General features: G+C 45.3%; 1 protein-coding gene across 1 annotated transcript in view; it reads left to right on the forward strand.

Moving 5' to 3' along the window:
- Positions 1–299: 299 nt before the first annotated feature.
- Positions 300–17,974, forward strand: part of LAMC2 (laminin subunit gamma 2) — a 45,766-nt gene continuing 28,091 nt past the window's right edge. The window contains exons 1-6 of the mRNA XM_083446480.1: positions 300–617; positions 10,112–10,300; positions 12,617–12,752; positions 12,855–12,947; positions 15,223–15,359; positions 16,542–16,661. Of these exons, the coding sequence (XP_083302606.1) occupies positions 533–617; positions 10,112–10,300; positions 12,617–12,752; positions 12,855–12,947; positions 15,223–15,359; positions 16,542–16,661 (760 nt within the window). The 5' untranslated portion in view covers positions 300–532. The remainder of the gene's footprint in view (positions 618–10,111; positions 10,301–12,616; positions 12,753–12,854; positions 12,948–15,222; positions 15,360–16,541; positions 16,662–17,974) is intronic.

Consider the following 17,974-nt stretch of genomic DNA (forward strand, 5'->3'; position numbering starts at 1 on the left):
AAGTGGTGTTACCTGAGGGTAAAACCAGCTACTTAATGAAGTTGTGTTTTACATTAATGAGTTTACAGAACAAGCCCTGCGGTGAGTCTGGCCTTGGGCTTGCCCTGTAAGCGATTTTAATGCGGAAGATCAATAATTAAATTGTTCTTTCTGTCCTCCTGCCACCCATCCCACTCCTTCTTGGCCTGCTGCCAGGGGCTTTGGCTGCTGTGTTCTGCAGAGATCCGCCCCTACGAATGGCTAAGAAGAAACTGTTAAGTGTCTCCCTGAACCGTACATGGGCTGGGCCCTCTTTTTTTTTTATTTGCAAGGTGAGTCAGACTGAAGGCAAGTTCTCTTATTCCTGTCTAGAGTGATTCAGGCAGAGGAGGTGATAAAAAGCACCTGGAACAAGAAACGGAGGCCCAGGTGGAATTGTCCGCAGCTGCACGTCCACCACCACACAGCTTTGTCCCTTGATCTTGAGGCTTTTGCTTGGAAGAGTTGGATCTGAGCACTTTCTGGACAACACAGCCCTCCGAACTTCCCTGGAATGCCTCGGCACTGGCTGGTGACTGTCAGCTGCCTTGCAATCACTCTCCTCCTCCCGTCAGCTGTTGGCATTCAAAGAAGAGAAGGTGAGGCAAACGAGCATGAAATCTTTCCACTTTAGTTTTTGGAAGTGGGCTTCATTTTGTCTCTCCCTGACTCTTGTTTTGGTGTCAGGTGCACCGTGGGCCAGCTGCTGAGCAACCCCTTGTTGTGTGAGAGAAGTAGCTAAGCTGAAGACTCTCTTGATGAGCATGTGGAATGTCTTGGGAACTGGGCAGTAACGTTTTCAGCATGTGGGCGATAATGGAGGATGGGACCAGATCTTCATCATCTAAGCTTCCTTCCTTAGGTCTGGCCCACGTTTCTCCTCCAAAACCTTCTAGTTAGAGGTAGATGGTGAAACGCACACTGGGGTCGCCTAGCAACTGCAAGCTTGCTCATGTATTATCTGTATCCTGATTGGGTGTCTGGGCTGAGATATGGTCACACCCAGTCATTGGTCAGTGATGGGGACAAATGTCCTATCAGTCTAGGGGATAAGTCCACTATAGGTCTTTTAGTAAGAAGGTGACAAGTGGATGAATGTTGATCCCCAGTAAATTTAGATTCATTCAGGGACTTTTGAAAATGCTGTCCTTAGAGTTTTACTTCAATCTCCAGATGGAATATACATTCAAATGAGAGATGTTTATTCCAATACTTTTTATATGCTTCCTAAGGCAATGGGGAGGGGCTTTGGTTCAGTAGTAGAACATCTGCTTTGCATACAGAAGATATTGAGTTTCATTCCTTAGCATCTCCAGGCATGATTGGGAATGTCTCCAGTCTAAAATCCTGAAGAGTGAAAAGAGCTAGATAGAGCAACGGTCTTACTCTATATAAGGCAGCTGTTGCAGTGGAAGAAACTGAGGGTGGGGATGGTCATTTTTAAAATAATTGTTTTACTAAATTGTTTTAGATATTGAGCTAGAAACAGAAATTCAGCTTTCAAAGTATATACAGTGTATCATGCAAGTATATACGGTTCCTGTGTGCACTTGATCAACAGTGTTGGTGTGTTAATTCTTCGCTTTTTAACATTAGTGGGATGTAATTCTCTCAGCATATCTACCAGCGTCTTCAAAATTTATTCTATGCATTTGACACTTTTCATAAACTCACTGTGGGCTCACATGTCAGAGTTCTTAACTTGGATTTAGTACCACTCATATGTTTGGCCACACATTTATATCAGTTTTACACCAGTGTTCCTATGGTGCCTTCCCTTAAGGAATCCTGTGAATTGTAGTTTGATGAGAATGATGAGAATTGTCTTATAAATCCCTAAACATTCATATATAGCCACGTAGAGAACAAGAATGAAGACAACTACAATTTGTTATATATAACAATTGTTTATAGACAAGGGGTGATTCCACACTAGATGTTTCAGTGTGGGACTGCCACGCTCTATTCATTCACTTTCTGTCTCACTCATTCATTTTATTTGTATACCTCTTTTCAACACCCTGGGAATGGCTTCAGCAGGCCTGCTAAACCAGGTGAGAGTAGCCAAGGGGTCTCAAATCCCCAGTGAGTTAGGGACTTCCCCTGCATGCAAAGACAGGCTCCGGTGGATTGAGTGGACAAGACTAATAGCTCGTCCAACAGTCAAGAAGGTGGTTTCTGCATGTGCTGTGTAGAGGGAAGTGAGCAAATGGGGCGCATCCACCTAGGAGAAAGAAAACTCTGACCTTCAACCTCTGCTGCTTTGCGGGATATTTTTGGGAGAAGAAAAGGCTAAGGAGTAAACTATGGTTACCAGATGTCCCCGTTTCCTGGGGACAGTCCCCAGATTTACATATCTGTCCCTGGACAAAATACGTCCCTGGAATGTCCCCGGATTTCATATAATGTCCCCAGATTTATATTTTAAGTGTTGTAGATTTATTAGTAGGGAATGAATGTTACATGATTGGTTCAACGGCACAAGACACAACATATAGGGACTTCCAGCAAGGCAAAATGGCGGGTGCCATGGCAGCGAGCAGCTTCTGAAGCCAGCCAGAGCCAACTGCACTATCAGGCTGGCTCCGGGCTGCTAAGACTGCCGCTGCCGAGGGGGAACCGGGGATGCCCGGCATGTCAACTGGGGGAACCGCTGACACACACACCCCCATGACCCAAATCGAGCTGGGAGCGAGAGTGTCCGGCCACCTGGCCGACTGCCCAGCGGCGCTCTGGAGCTGACACAGCGAGAAGGAGAAAGAGAAGGGAGAGAGAGAGAGAGGAAGGAGAAAAAAAGAGGGGAGCCCAGACCTTGCCATGCTGCTGCCGCCACCACCACTGAGGAAGAGAGGTAGCAGAGCACCGGGAGGGCAAGGACACATGGCCGAGCCCAGGCCTGACCGAGCCTACTCCATGGCAGGTAGCGCTCCAAGAGATCATGCCGGGGCCCAGAGGAAGGCCACGTGACAGAGGAGACCCAGAAGAGAAGATATTACTTCTTAATTAAAAAAAAAAGTTTTTTTTTTTGTTTAAAAAAAAAATTTAAAACTTTTGTCCCCAGATTATTTGAAAAAAAATCTGGTAACCTTAGAGTAAACCCTCCACAAATCTGGAGAGAAGTCCCTAAGATGGTTGGCTGGCACCTTGCACCCCTCCTTCCAGCAACTCCTGGAGTCAAACATCTTGCTCTGCTTTCCTTCGGACCACATCAGTGAGGCTGAGAGGGGGTCTTGTCATCTGGGCAGCCCAAGACCTCCATACACACTACCCAGGCTTGCATCCTGGGGAAGTCACTTCAGTGCTGGTAACTCAGTGGTTTGTCGTCACCCCCAGAGGCACACTCCATTATCTTTTGAGATAGCGAGATGCTAACAACATACATGGCACATACATGTGCAAATCTACACACACACATCCATACACAGCTGCCACAGGAAAAAATAGATCTCAGGGGAGAGGGAATTATAACCAACACTGAACTCGTAGAGCATGAGGAATCATAGATGCCAGTAGTGAACTTATTATCCCAAATGTAGATGTTTATCTAGCCCACATGCCACCATCCATGGTAAAGAGGGAAGTATCAGCCTTGGGAAGACCTCAAGGTTTGCAGAAGTGCAAAAAATATTTAGGGGGAAAACTAATATATTTAGCAATGGTAATGTGAGCAGGGAGTACAATCCAACCCAGGGAAGAGTGAATTTTCTGTGCAGTTACAGAACACTGACTTCTTTTGTGTTCTAGAGTTGGGATGTTTGCAAATGGGAGGTCTAAGATGACCAGTCTGGACAGGGAACACAGACCCTTTGTGTCCCTATTTTCCAGAGACAGTCCTGGATTTAGAGAAGCCATCCTGGTTTCTGCTTTGGTCCTGGAATGTCCTGCTTTTTCTTAGGACATCACTATTTTCATCAGAGAAATGTTGGAGGGTATGGTAGGATGTCCCTGTTTTCATCAGAGGGTATGGAGTTATGTAACCCCTGAGCCAAGGAGATAACTATACAACCTTTAGAAGACATCTGAAGCAGCCCTCTATAGTTTTACTATGTTTTTATATACATGTTGGAAGCCGCCAAGAGTGGCTGGGGCACCCCCATCAGATGAGCGGGGTAAAAATGACAAGGTATGGCCATTTTGTATGGTTGCATGTCCCTATTTTCATCAGAGAAATTTTGGAGATAATGGGAGCAAGCTCTTGAACCAAGAGGCAGGGAAAGTAGGTCTGAATAGGAAGGAGTGGAAAAGGGGACAGAATAAGGGGCTTAACGCTTAATATTATCTAAACCCGTTATGTATATTTATGCACTAGGAAAGAACCTTGAAATGACAGGAGTTACCTTTTCTTTTTGCCCACCCAACACAAACAAAGGAGCTTGTGACCACCTTCAGTTGTTTTACTACATCAAAATTCAGTTGGTTTAAGTTCGGATGTTCCAGGTGCACTGAGGTGGAAGCAGCACTAAATAACAGCCTGCTTGTGCCTGACATCTTTGGCTTTGACAGCTTCAGGTCTATAAATGCATCAGTCCTTCTCACTGAATGAGCAGAAGGGACAGCACTGACCCCAGAACACTGCCCCACATTAAAAAATGGAAGGTAAAAAAGGCAGCATTCCCACTTGCCTGCCAAGAAGTTTAGTGCCTTAGTAGCAGTGTGGGAAGCTGACGGTGTAGTACCCAATTCATCTTTCCACATTATCCCAAAAAAGGGGGGGGGGGGAATAAGGCAAGTTCCTTTACATCTTACTTCAGACGGCTCTTTTCCCATAGCGGCAGAGCAGGCACGGCTGATCCCCTTCTTTTGGAGCTTGGCTGCAAGGCCTGAGAACAAAATGGTGCTCCCTCATTCCACATACAGAAGCCAGCATGCTGGCAGTTGCATCTTACTTCAGTCTTAGTTCTTAGTTCAGCACTGGAGGCAGGACAGGGTCATCTGCTGCACCTGAGGGCAGAGGGCTGGCTGAGGAGGTGCAGGTCACATCCTGCTCTGTCCTCCAACACATTGCTGCTGACCTGTCCCCTCCCAGCACCTGTATCTTGCCTACCCTTCCAGGATTAATTTGGTCCCCAATTCTTCCTTTATGCAATTTCTCTCAAATCCATCAGTTTATATTCACCTCATTCTGAGAGACCAGCGGGGAGGGGAGTCTGTCGCAGCAGCAGGGGGAGACACGTGTCTCTTCACCAGCCCGACTCCTCTCTGCCTCTCGGCCTCCCTTCTCTCCTGCTCCACATTCTGAGTCTGAAATTCCCTCCACCACAGACTCTTCTTGCTCACTAAGCCCTGTTACCCCTCCAGTTTCTGACACCTCCCCCCCAGTCTTTCTTCTCTTTCTTCTCCATGTGACTGCTCATTGTTGTCCCACCACCACTCCCCGGGCTCTGAGCCTTCCTTCCCTTTGGGTTCCCCAGCTGGTTCCTCTGTGTCCAACCCGTCCCGGACATATCTAAAGTTTTATTGTGAAAGCCCATCTCAGCACTGAGGATCTCATTCAGAAAAACTACGTGAAGAAACTTCACAGGCATCAGACTGGGAAGAAGTGTGACATTACCTTGTGTAAACACATGCAGTTATAGACACGCTTATCGTGATGTAATTGCCTCCAAAGAGCCTATTGACAGACACAAAGCATTGAGAAAACAACAGCAGCAGCAGCAGAATCAAGGCAAGACTGGATGATGTAATCTGTAAGCAAGTTGAGCTATTGGCTATGAAAATTGCTATGCGGTGCTAATTATATGTGTTGGTCAATCTAATCAGCAGTCATTGCCATATTAGGCTTTTTTAAGTTAGGAAAAATAAATGTGCAAAGAGTGTCAAGTCTTTCTCTCACTGGGAGGGTAAACCTGTGTCTGAATTTCACCACTCCGGAAGAAAAGGGAAGACTCACAGGACTAAATGCTCTTTCATACAAAAGAATTCCTTCTACACAGGAAAATAACAGACGGTACTAGATAAGTGTAAAGAAGCCTTCAGTCATGGGATTCTCCGCATCTGCAGGCTGAATTGGTGCAACTCTTTCCCCCCACAATATATTTACCACCCCCTCAGTGAGAACTAAGATGCTGTGGTTTAAAGTGGTCTTTATATAAAATAGCAACTGAGACACAACATGAGAGTCAGTTAATTTAGATATGACACAGAATTTAACAAAGCAAGCTTTGCTATGGTTTAGCCTGACAGTTACATTTACGAAATGTGGTTTGTGATTGGCTGGCAAATCAGAAAACTGGTTTTGAGCTGGCATTGCAAACCATGATTTTCTTATTTATGGCTTGGTGTGATGTCTGAATGGACTAATGCTGAACAGATTAATCTGTGATTAGTGCACTGCAAACCATAGTTTAGAATGCTATCTGTGAACTTAGTCAATTTCTTCATCTTGTGTAAATACCCACCTCCCTTAAACAGAAGGAAGACAAAGACCAGTGTTCTTTCTTGGTATTCGTTTAGATTCAGTTATCATTACTTTTGCCTTAGGCATAAGCTTTGAAGCCAAAGTCCCCCTCTCCCCACACCAAATAACCACCTAGAGAGCTGCAGCAGGTATTGATGTGGGGAGGGGGAGTCTAGTTTCTCTGTCCTGTACTAGTCCACCACTGAAAGTCCCTCGCTCCAAACACTGCTTTTCCCTAACAGAAGTAGCCTTTGTGATTAAGTTGCAAACCTCTTCTTCACACCCCCCCCCAAGCTCCTAAGAAGGGAGAGAATCTCTGGTCCAGTCAGGGTGGAAGAATGAGGAGAAGTTTTCCCACTCTCACTTGCTGCCTTCCCAGTAAGAACTGTCTCACCCCTGCCAGTCATTATTTAAGAAAACAAAATGCGTAGCCTGTTGGCATCTGTCTGTCTCAAGAGACAATGGAGTATGCTTCTGGGGGTGAAATCATACCACTGTGTTACCAGCCCTGGTGACCTCCCCGGGGCATAAGCCTGGGCAGTGTGTCTAGAGGTCCTGCTCCACCCAGATGACAAGACCCCCCTGATGCAGTCCAAAGGAAAGCAGAGCAATACATTTCACACCAGCCTGGCTGCAGGAGTTCCTGGAAGGAGGCATACAAGATGCCATCCAGCTGACTTGGGGACTCCATTCCAGATTTGTGTAGGGTTTACTCCTTAACCTTTTCTTCTCCCAAAAATATCCCGCAAAGCAGCAGAGGTTTAAGGTCAGAGTTTTCTTTCTCCTGGATGGGCTACCTTCCCAGGTGGATGAGCCTCACCTGCTCCTCACTTCCCTCTACACAGCACATTTAGAAGCTGCCTTCTTGACTGTTAGACCCATTGGTCTCACCCTCCCAATCCACTTTGCCTGCAGGGGAAGGTCCCTAACTCACTGAGGGTTTGAGACCCATCAGCTGCTCTCACAAGGGGTATCACCTCTGGTGGGATACATGTCATGCTCTTTCTGGGGTAGTTTATCCACCTATAGTCTCCAGCCTGCGCTCAGCTCTCACCTGTGGCTCCTTGCCGCTCTCAGCATGCAGCAGCGCTCACACTCCAGGAATACATAGCTATATGCTCCATAATTAAGGAAACATCTAGTTTGGCCCTCAGTAACCTGTGTAACGTAGACACTTGTCCCAATCACACACCACAGTTTTCAGTGTATGCCTAAAAAGGCAATGCCCTACTTGGGTTTAAGGTTTAAGAAGCCGCACCACGTCTTCCTGTCCTCTGAGTCATTTTGAGACATGCTGAGATGATTTGTTTTTTAAAAATAAAATGTGGAGGCACACACACCCAGAATTCCTTGCAGCATGCTATCTGAGCCTGAGATACTGGGAAAGCAAGGAATGACCCACTTCTGCGGTAATGGGAGGGCTCCCACACAAGCTACCTTCAGGCGTGGCTAGATGGGGCATTGAAGGAGCCTGGGAAAGCAAAGGAGGCTGTTGACGGGCACATGGGCTGAGGCTCTGCCTGGGGGGCAGGGGCTGCTGATTACATTCCAGGTGCTGCTGAGTGAGCGTTGAAGGGTATGAGATCAGCTCTACTTGGCTTGGCAGCCTTGGCAGGCCCAGGATCCGGCTGATGCGTTGGAGCCTCTCAGGTGCTCGGAATGCAAGTGTCGTGCCTGAACCTGATCGTATGTCTTGGCAGCCAAGCTGAGGATTAGCAGGAGCAGCTGCGGAGAGCAGCTCTTGCTGTTTCAGAGCAAAAGCACTGTAACACCCTTGGTAATTCTGCAAACTTTGTAGGTGACGGAGATGTGATTCTTAAGTATATGGTTCTCCGTAGTATTCATTACAAAGAGGAAAATTGCCCTGTGCTTTCTTCTGGGCTTGTTGGTACTCTGCACACAAACATGGGGGGGGGGGGGGCAATCTAAATCCCGTGCTTGGAAAACAGAAATTCAGTACTAAAAATAAACCGCATTAATAAAATGTTGGTAGATCCATAAAATTCACCTTAAGGCCTTAGGGCAAAGCTACACTGCCAACCTGTACTGGTTTATACTTGTTCATGTTTCATGGCTTCTCCCAAATAACTCTGGGAAACGTAGTTTGGCCGGCCTGCAGCCTTCTAGCAGGCGTTGCAGCTCCGCCTTTCCTGGTACATGAAAAGCCAGCCCAGGGATAGCTTGGGGAAGGAAATCCTTTCAGGTACTTTGCTTTCCAATGGTTGCTTCTCTCTGGGTTTGCTGCTGTTTTGTTCCTGGGGTTCAGATGTTATTCTCGAGGGTCCTGAGTGTAGGAAGAGAGAGACATTCAAGCCCGTGAATTCTCCGAGGTCTAAAGATAGAATATCCATCGTGCCTGGGAGTCTCTCCTAGGGGAGCCATATTTTCCTTGTTTCAGAGCAGGTCATGGGGCTCACTCTCCTTTCTTAGATAAGTCCTGTCAACGGAAGAAGCTGGGAAACAAGTTGCTTGCCATAGAAACAGGGAGGCTTTTGATAGGGGACTGAGGGAACACCTCCCCTGTTGTTTCAGCATGAGAATCTTTTTAAATACAGTATAAATATAAAATTCATGTTCTGTTTTATTTTAACCCAGATTGATTAGTTCATATAGATTACAGTATTTTAGAACGTAGTCCTGCTGCAACAGCTATGGAGAATGACCCCATCGGTCCACTGGCGCACTTTTCAAAGTACCAGAGCAGGCTGCAGACCCCTCTCCTGGTGGCACAGCTGCTTCTGTTTTTTCCTCATCAGCTACTTTCTCTTTCTGCTTTTAGGCCAAGACACTTTAAAGACTAGCATATTTATTGGGACAGAGTCCCCTTTGTGGGATGCAATGCCAACACTGCTTTTGGATATCAGCACCAACTTGCTATTTTTATTTTTAAATTTTATGATAGGCTGTTATTGTAAAATATGGTATAGACATTTTTATAATAAACAAAATGTATAGGAAGAGATGGAAAGAGGGATTTGTTCTCTGCTGATCTTGTTCATGACTCTAACCTTGAGTTATGAGTTGTTGGTTTTGCTTATGCATATGCTGTGAAGTGGGATTAATGATATTGATAATAAGAGTGACAAGAGTTTCCTGGTTCCATATTAATTCCTCATCTGTGTTTCTTTCCTTCCATCACTAATATTCTTGCTGTTTTAGCTCCCGTTTCATTTGGCTGAAAGGGAGTTGAATTGCTGGTGTTAAATTGAAAGGGCAATGGAGTAGAGTGAGAGAAATGAAGACTAAGAGAAGGCATGGCAGTGCCTTAAGCACAACCTACTCCATTTGAAATAACCACAGGGCACAGTTCTTATAGAATGGTAGAGTTGGAAAGGGATCCTGAGGGCCATCTAGTCCAACCCCCTGCAAGACAGGAATCTCAGCCAAAGCATTCACATTAACTAAAGCATCTTAGGTTGCAGTGGTTTGCTTTTAAAAACCCAAATATAGAAAACTAGCATGCTGAGGAAGCTGGCCTGTCAACACTGGAACCAATGGACCAGCCAGTTTTCTGTGATGAGGGAATCAGGCTAATGTTGCATGACTAGTCACTGCAGCTTGCGTAGCTTGGATCTGAGCTTATCAACAGGGTGGCCTTTGAATGTATATCATCAAGTAAAAATGGCGAGCCAATTTCTGGCACTGCCAAACGGGTTGTTGCTCTTGAATGGTGCGAACTCTTCTCTTTGCTTTCAGCCTGCCATTGCAATGGGAAATCCAGGCAGTGCATGTTTGACATGGAGCTGCTCAGACAAACAGGAAATGGATACCGGTGCCTCAACTGTGCCGAAAACACAGAGGGAGATAATTGTGAGCGGTGTAAGGAGGGCTTCTACCGCCAGGAACCTCGAGGACGTTGTGTATCCTGCGGCTGCAACCCCAAAGGTATGCAAGGACTGAGGGGCAGGTGGGAAAGCCCCTCACCCCCAATCTTATGGGACTGCCATGTCTGTTGAGGTTCTACTGCTGCATATCTCTGTCTACACTCAACCCAAATATGTTGGCAAAATAAGCCAGTTGTCACAAATGTTCTGGCACCCTTAAAGCCACTCACTACGTGGAGAATTGGGGTTCCAGTGCGTACCCTGAGTTGGGTTCCTCTGAATGAGATCAGGGAGAGGAGAAGCCAAAAGCAGCTGTTCTCCTGAACACAATCAAGGGGCACTTCCAGACTGTTACTATTTTCAGGTGGAAATCCAGCTTGCACAATCATAGTTGGCTAAGAAGTCTTGTGCAACAAACTGCTTGCCTGAAAGATTGGACTTTCTGCAATAAGGAAAGTGAAGGTGGAATCCACTGGGAAATGTGGAGTGACACTTGCTTTGCCATAACATCATCTAACCACCCTGCAAATAAGTGAAGATGAATGCTCAATACATTACCTGTTTGGAAGCATGCCAGGTCTGTAGGACTCCAAAAACTTGTTTTTGTTATTGTGGAATGGGGACCCGAAGGTACGCCTCAAGGCCTCAGTGAGGTTTATAATGCTAACCACAATGCACTTCTATCCTATTGTTGTTTTTAATTAGATACCACATTCTGATGTGTTTTTCCCAAAACCAGCTTCAATCTGAATGTGAAGCAAAACAAAACAACCTAGCTGTGTTCTAAGCTGGTAATGCGTACAGAGCCTACGTAGCTTGAATTTTCTTGGTTATTTGGGCCAGAAGGAAAAATAGGCAACATCAGTCTCCCTTTTGGCGAAGTTTACTATGTAGTCACTTTGTGCATTGATTGTTCATGTGGAGCAGAAATAGCACTGGATATCTTTGGTCAGCTGTGAGGCAAAAATGGCGCCAGTGATGTACATCTGCTAAAGTGTTACATCTAGAGGTTTGCATAATATAATGTGCTGATCCCAGCACAGGTTTAGCATATCTTAGAAATATGAATTTCTTCTATCTAAAGAACAAAGCTCTGCCTCTCCTCCATTCCAGCCTAGCTGTTTTCCTAGAGGGAATCATTAGCACCTCTTTTCTCCTCAGCTGCTTTAGAGCAAAGAGCTAGTAATACACCCAAAATGGAGGCCTGTAATACAATTATTTCTCATGTGATCTAAGTTAAATACCTCGTGACAGATCCAGCGGAGATACAGCCCTACTTAAACCCTTGGCTATTAGGCTCTCTGCAGCTCCAATGTTTAGCTTCAGAGGAATTGAGCTTTTAGCAGTACACATCCAGACATATACAGAGTTACTTGATAGTTCAACGTACAATTAAATAATTATACTTAACAGGTTTTGTCTGTGCAAATAGAAGATTGCTGCTTTGTGCTTCCCCTTATTTGAGCTGTATGAACTTTAGGACAGCCTTTCTAGGTCCTTTTCCCTTCTGGAAGAAAGCAATGGAGATTTAGGGCCAAAGTAATTGTGATGCTGATCATGCCACTTGCAGGCATGTCAGTTGATTTTTCTCAAGACCACAGCATGCAGGGACATTTAGTCCTTTCCTCTCCTCCTGTGGTCCTGACAAAAGTAGTCTGGTCCTGCTATTACCTCTGGGAAAGAAGCCTTCATTGGCACCAGTGGATACTTCCCCCCAGGGGCTCATGGTGTGTCTCTGTGTGTGTGTGTGTGTGTGTGTGTGTGTGTGCTCGTGCGTGCGTGACAGAAAGAGAGAGAGTGAGTTGTGGGGAGTGATTTTCATCAGACCTGAAGCAAAGGAGGAAAGTGTTACCCATCTCCTCCCCACATACCAGTCCCAACAAAAATCCCCAACAAAAAATTATTAATTTTGTTCTAAAAACTGATTTGATTACAAGTTTAGCATCATTTCTAGTTTGGCCCTTGCTTTGCCTTTGTAATAATCAGTTTATTTACAAATTTATAGATTGGGTAGATATTTTGGGGGCAGAGGAACAAACTGCTTCTCTTGAAGAACCTCCAAGCAATAGAGTCTACCAATTCAAACCTGAACCATTGCCACTTTTCTGGCAATATTCCACAAAACCAGGTTTCAGCCTATCTCATACTGCAGAAGAGCATCATATTTGTACATGCCAAAGCAACTTTTTAGACGAAGTGTGCCTGAGTAGTTCAGCAATGTGCCAGTCGTGACAAACCAAGCAGGAGAGGAACTTTGCACAATGGAACTGAATGACTACTGCAGCAACTCTCCTTGAGTTTCCTTGGAATTGCTATAAACCTGATGAGAATCATAAATATTGACCCGATTGCTGTCTCTGCTACTCCTTCTTCACAGGTTCTTTCAGTGTACAGTGTGATAACCAGGGACGGTGCCACTGCAAACCTGGTGTGACAGGTGATAAATGTGACCGATGCCAGCACAATTTCCATTCCTTCTCAGAATCTGGCTGCAGAGCTGCTGGGCAAATACAGTAAGTGCTGTCGGGGCGGTGGAGCTGTTTGTTGCTGGCTAATGTGCTCCAATGAGGAATGTGGTGGAGCTTCATTTGAAAATGGTCCTTTGATTTTCTCAGGAATTGTGATTGTGATCCAGCTGGCAGCACGGGCCAGTGTGTTTCAGGACGTTGCATCTGCAAGGCAGCTGTTGAAGGAGAGCGATGTAGCAGGTGCGTGCACAAAGATTGCGTGGCTAAATGTTTTCATGGTGCTCAGAGTTGTCATGATCAAGGAATCCACTTGGTAGCTCAAGTTGCTCTTTCACTTAGCATACAAACCCAACAGAAATGTAGCTTTCTCTCTGAATGGAGGCTATGTGGATTGAGTTCAGCGTGCAAGCATGGAATGTGGAATCTAGTGCCAGTGTTTTGGATACTGAGAACTTTAGTTTCCGCTGAGAAAGCAATGTGTCTTCTGTAATATTTGGAAATGTAGGTCTGTGGTGTCCGGTTGGCCAGAACAGAGCTTCAGAAGCCAGGAAGGGGGCTTTCAGTCAATGCACAGCTATACAACTTTCAGCCTTCATCCTTGCACTTCCTCTTCTGCCCACTTAACCCCAATCTCCATTCCATTCGTATTATTCCTTCCATTTCATTCTCGCCTTTTGCTGTGTGCTGGTTCAAACATCCTTTTTTATATATTTTTTGCATTTGTATTAGTTGCTTTGGCGTGTATGGGGTGTTAAGGGAGGGGTAGTACCTCTGGTGGAGGATACGTCACACTCCTTCTGGGATACTTGGTCCCCCTGTGATTCCCAGCCTGCACTCACCTCTCACCTGTGGCTTCTAGAAGCTATCAGCATGTGTCAGGAACAACTTTGACTGACCAGCTAAACCAGGTGAGGGTAGGTTTGGTCCTGCTCATACCAAAACCACAGGCACTAGACATGCTGACCAGAGGGAAAAGCTAGTTGACAGCAAACCCAATCTAAGCCTATTACATAGCCAGTTCAGTGCATGATGGGCTAGTAAAACAGACTGACTTTGCAATGTGGGCACTGCTATGTCATTAGTTGTGGTACTGATGATGACTGGATTTTTCTGTGCTAATCTGGATAGCAGCATAGCATACCCTCCAACATTTCTTTGATGAAAATAGGGACGTTCCATTCCATAATGATCATTTTAATATTTATACCCCACACATCTTACGGGGTTGCCCCAGACATTCTGGGCAGCTTTCAATATATAAAAAACATTAAATGTTAAAAAAACTTCCCTATACAGGATTGCCTTTATGAAGCTCAGGGGTCGGATAATTCCATACCCTCCAACATTTCCCCAATGAAAATAGGGACATTCCAGGATCAAATCAGAAACTAAGACAGCTTCTCTAAATCAGGGACATCCCTGGAACATTGGGACACTTGAAGGGTCTGTCGTAGTGGTACCCCACAATGGGCCACTGACAAATAATTAATGGAAAGTAAAAAAGCGTAACACTTTTATTTCTGATTTAATGGCAGCCCTGACTCACGTCACTGTTTGAGTCCATGCTGAGGCCAAAATGGCATGTGCACAAGTTGCACTGAGCTCAGCACATCACAGATCCACACCTTACATTAAAAAGCACATCCAGCACACATTTAAATCTCATGACACCCCACAAAGAATTCTGTGAACTGCAGTTTGTTGCTGAGAATTATAGCTCTGTGTGGGAAACTACAGTTCCTCGGGTGCGTTTGGGGAAGTAATGTAGCAGTGTGGGTGGCGCTGTGGTCTAAACCACTGAGCCTCTTGGGCTTGCTGATCAGAAGGTCGGCGGTTCAAATCCCTGCGACGGGGTGAGCTCCCGTTGCTCAGTCCCTGCTCCTGTCAACCTAGCAGTTCGAAAGCACGTCAAAGTGCAAGTAGATAAATAGGTACCGCTGCGATGGGAAGGTAAAGGCGTTTCCGTGTGCTCTTATTTCTGTCATGATGTTCTGTTGCACCAGAAGTGGTTTAAGTCATGACCCAGAAAACTGTCTGTGGATAAACATTGGCTCTCTCAGCCTGAAAGCAAGATGAGCGCTACAACCCCATAGTCGCCTTTGACTGGATTTAACCAACCAGGGGACCTTAACCTTTTTTACTTTAACTGTGTGTTTGATGTGCTTTAAATGAATAGTGTGTATCTACTCTCAAATCCACATTTTCACCAGATTATAGCACAGGCTAGAATCCTGTTTCTGTACCTTCTGGAGCAGTTACCTCGGTGCCTTTGTGTGTGTGGTGAGTGCCAGTCATTCTGTCATGAGGTCATCACTTGAACAAGAATGGTAGCACAGGATTTGTAGTAATGGCTGACATCAGAGCCATCAAGTTTTTATTGGCTGGAGGATGCAGCTATCCTGTCACAGCAGATAAAGCATTTCCGGGTTGGAAATTCAGTATGTCAGCTTTCTGTGTGTGAATATGAATGCACAAGAGAATAATTGTGTGGTGTGTTAATTTATCTCTTGCCCAGTTGCAAGCAGGGCTATTACAACCTAGATGCAGGAAACCCAGAGGGCTGTTCGCGATGCTTCTGTCATGGGCACTCAACAACATGTTCCAGCGCAGAAAATTATAGCATCCATAAAATCCTCTCCAACTTCGAGCAAGGTAAAAAACTTCGCTGGGGTTTGCCTTTTCTCTTTTTCATGATCAATACACTTGGTGTTACACTGAACTTTCAATTTTACATTTTCTATTGATGCAGGGAAACATTAGCTGAAGTTTGTTTGCTGGTGGTGAGGTTTGCCAAACGGAAAAGCAGAGTGATAGGACTAAACAATCGCTTTATTTCTTAAAATCAGCAGCATAATATTATGTCAGTAACATGATCTGGGAAGACTTGGGTGATCTTTATGCAAAATGCCTAAGAAAGTGGTTCCACTTATATTCTTTCTGAACCAGCAAAGCAGCTGGGAAATGGCAAAGGAGCTGAATCAGTGATGAAGTCATAATGTAAAGGAAGAAGACAAATGGATCTGAGTCTTTGTGTGGAATGCAAAAATACTTAGCACTGGCCTTGGGTCAAAATTGCTAACTTTGTTCCAGTTTATACAATCAGAAAGTTTAGAATAGCTTTTCTAGGATCGGAAGAGTTTTAAGGAGATGCAGCTGGAATGACAGAAACATTATTTAGCCTGGTGGCTGCACAGCTTTCTCTTGTCCTCCCATGGCCATCTTTGGTCAAACAGGTTGTGGAGGTTTCTGATGCAGTATAGAAACATGTTGGCACAGATGATAATCAGTGTTTGCACATAATGGACAATGCTGGCTCTGGCACACTACCTTCATCTCTCTAGAAAACTGTTGTGTTTCTCCAGCTCTGGAATGCACATTGCAGCTGTAGAGTGCATGTCAGAAATGCCCCACCCCCAAAGTATTGCAGATAGAAAAGGAGCATATTGGGGAGAAGACTAGGTTGATTCTCCACCCCCACCCCCTAGTTGCTAGTTTTCTAGGTGTGGGGAAGGTTTCTTTTCATGGGTCAATATTCAAGTGCTCAGCACTCTCACCAGCAACTTGAAGTACTTGCTACAGTCCAGAAAGCTTTACTGCCTGATTCTACTTACTGTAAAAATGGGTCCTGTGACCTCTTGTGATACAGTGCTTTCCTAAGCATATGGCATCACTAGTATGCCATGAGCTTGGAGACATGGCATATCTTTCCTTTGGACTGTGTAATATGAAAAGAGCTGTTTGTTGCTTCTTTCCTCCAGTCATATTTCCTGAATCGTTGGGTATGGTTGGATTTCCAGCTCATTTTAATTAGCTGCTGGTCTCCTTGTATTCCAGGTGATGACGGATGGCAAGCTCAAGGAAATGGGTCTCCTTTGCAGCTCCAGTGGTCTTCACATTATAAAGAAGTTTATGTGGCAGCAAGAAGGCCAGATCCTGTCTATTTCATGGCTCCAGGTGTGTGTTTCCATATCCCATGCTGAACAGGAGCAGCCACAAGGACTATTGAACTTCACTATTCATTTGCCACTATTATCAAATGATAATAATAATAATAATAATAATATCTTTATTGTCATTGCCCCCTTCGGGGACAACGAAATTACTTGGTTACTCCATAAAAACACTAATTAAAAAATATAATAAAATACGGCAAAGGAGATTTGATGACTTTCAAAGTCCGGTCTTCCCATTCAGGGCCGAGATTGCTCTGGGGAAGAAGCTGTTCTTAAGACGGCTCGTTCTAGTCTTCATCGTCCTGTATCTCCGTCCCGACGGCAAGAGCTCGAAGAGACAGTGACCAGGATGCGATGGATCTTTTACTATGTCCAGTGCCTTCCTATGGCACCTTGTGGCATAAATCTGCTCTAAGGTGGAAAGTGGGCAGCCAACAATGCTCTCTGCTGCCTTCACAACCCTGCGCAACCCCATCCTGTCCTGGGTAGTACAGCTTCCGTACCACACACATAGGCCATAAGTAAGCACGCTCTCAATGGCACAGTGATAGAAGGCAAGCAGCAGTTTCTGCGGAAGATGGTTTTTCCTTAGTATTCTCAAAAAATACAGTCTCTGCTGCGCCTTCTTCACAAGCCCCCTTGTGTTGACACTCCAGGACAGATCCTCTTGTAATTCAATGCCCAAAAATCTGAACGTTGTTACCCTCTCCACACAGACCCCATCAATCAAAAGTGGCTGGACATTGCTCTTCTGTCTCCTGAAGTCCACCACAAGTTCCTTCGTCTTCCTTGTATTTATGAGCAAGTTGTTAGCTCTGCACCACTCTGTCAGCCGCTCCACCTCATCTCTATAATCCATTTCACCCTCCCTTTCAGAGATGAGCCCAATCACGGTTGTGTCATCTGCAAATTTGACAACCCTATTACTAGGGTGAGTAGCGACACAATCGTACGTGTAAAGAATATAAAGGAGCGGACTGAGTACGCATCCCTGTGGTGTTCCTATGTTAGTCTTAAGCATATTAGAGGTATAAGGGCCCAACCGAACCCTCTGGGGGCGGTCTGACAAAAAGTCCAATATCCACCCACAAAGTGATAACGGAAGCCCCAGATCTTCCAGTTTAGACATCAGACGTTGTGGTAGAATGGTATTAAATGCCGAGCTAAAATCTAAAAAAAGCAGTCTGGCATAACCCCCCCGCTGCTCCAAATGTGCAAGGACGGCATGGAGGGCAATCGCCACAGCGTCCTCTGTCGATCTTTTCGTTTTATAAGCAAATTGGAATGTGTCCAGTCCCTCTGGTAGGCAGGCGA

The sequence above is a fragment of the Podarcis tiliguerta genome (genome assembly GCF_965153285.1).
Source record: "Podarcis tiliguerta genome assembly, chromosome: 6".
NCBI lineage: Eukaryota > Metazoa > Chordata > Lepidosauria > Squamata > Lacertidae > Podarcis > Podarcis tiliguerta.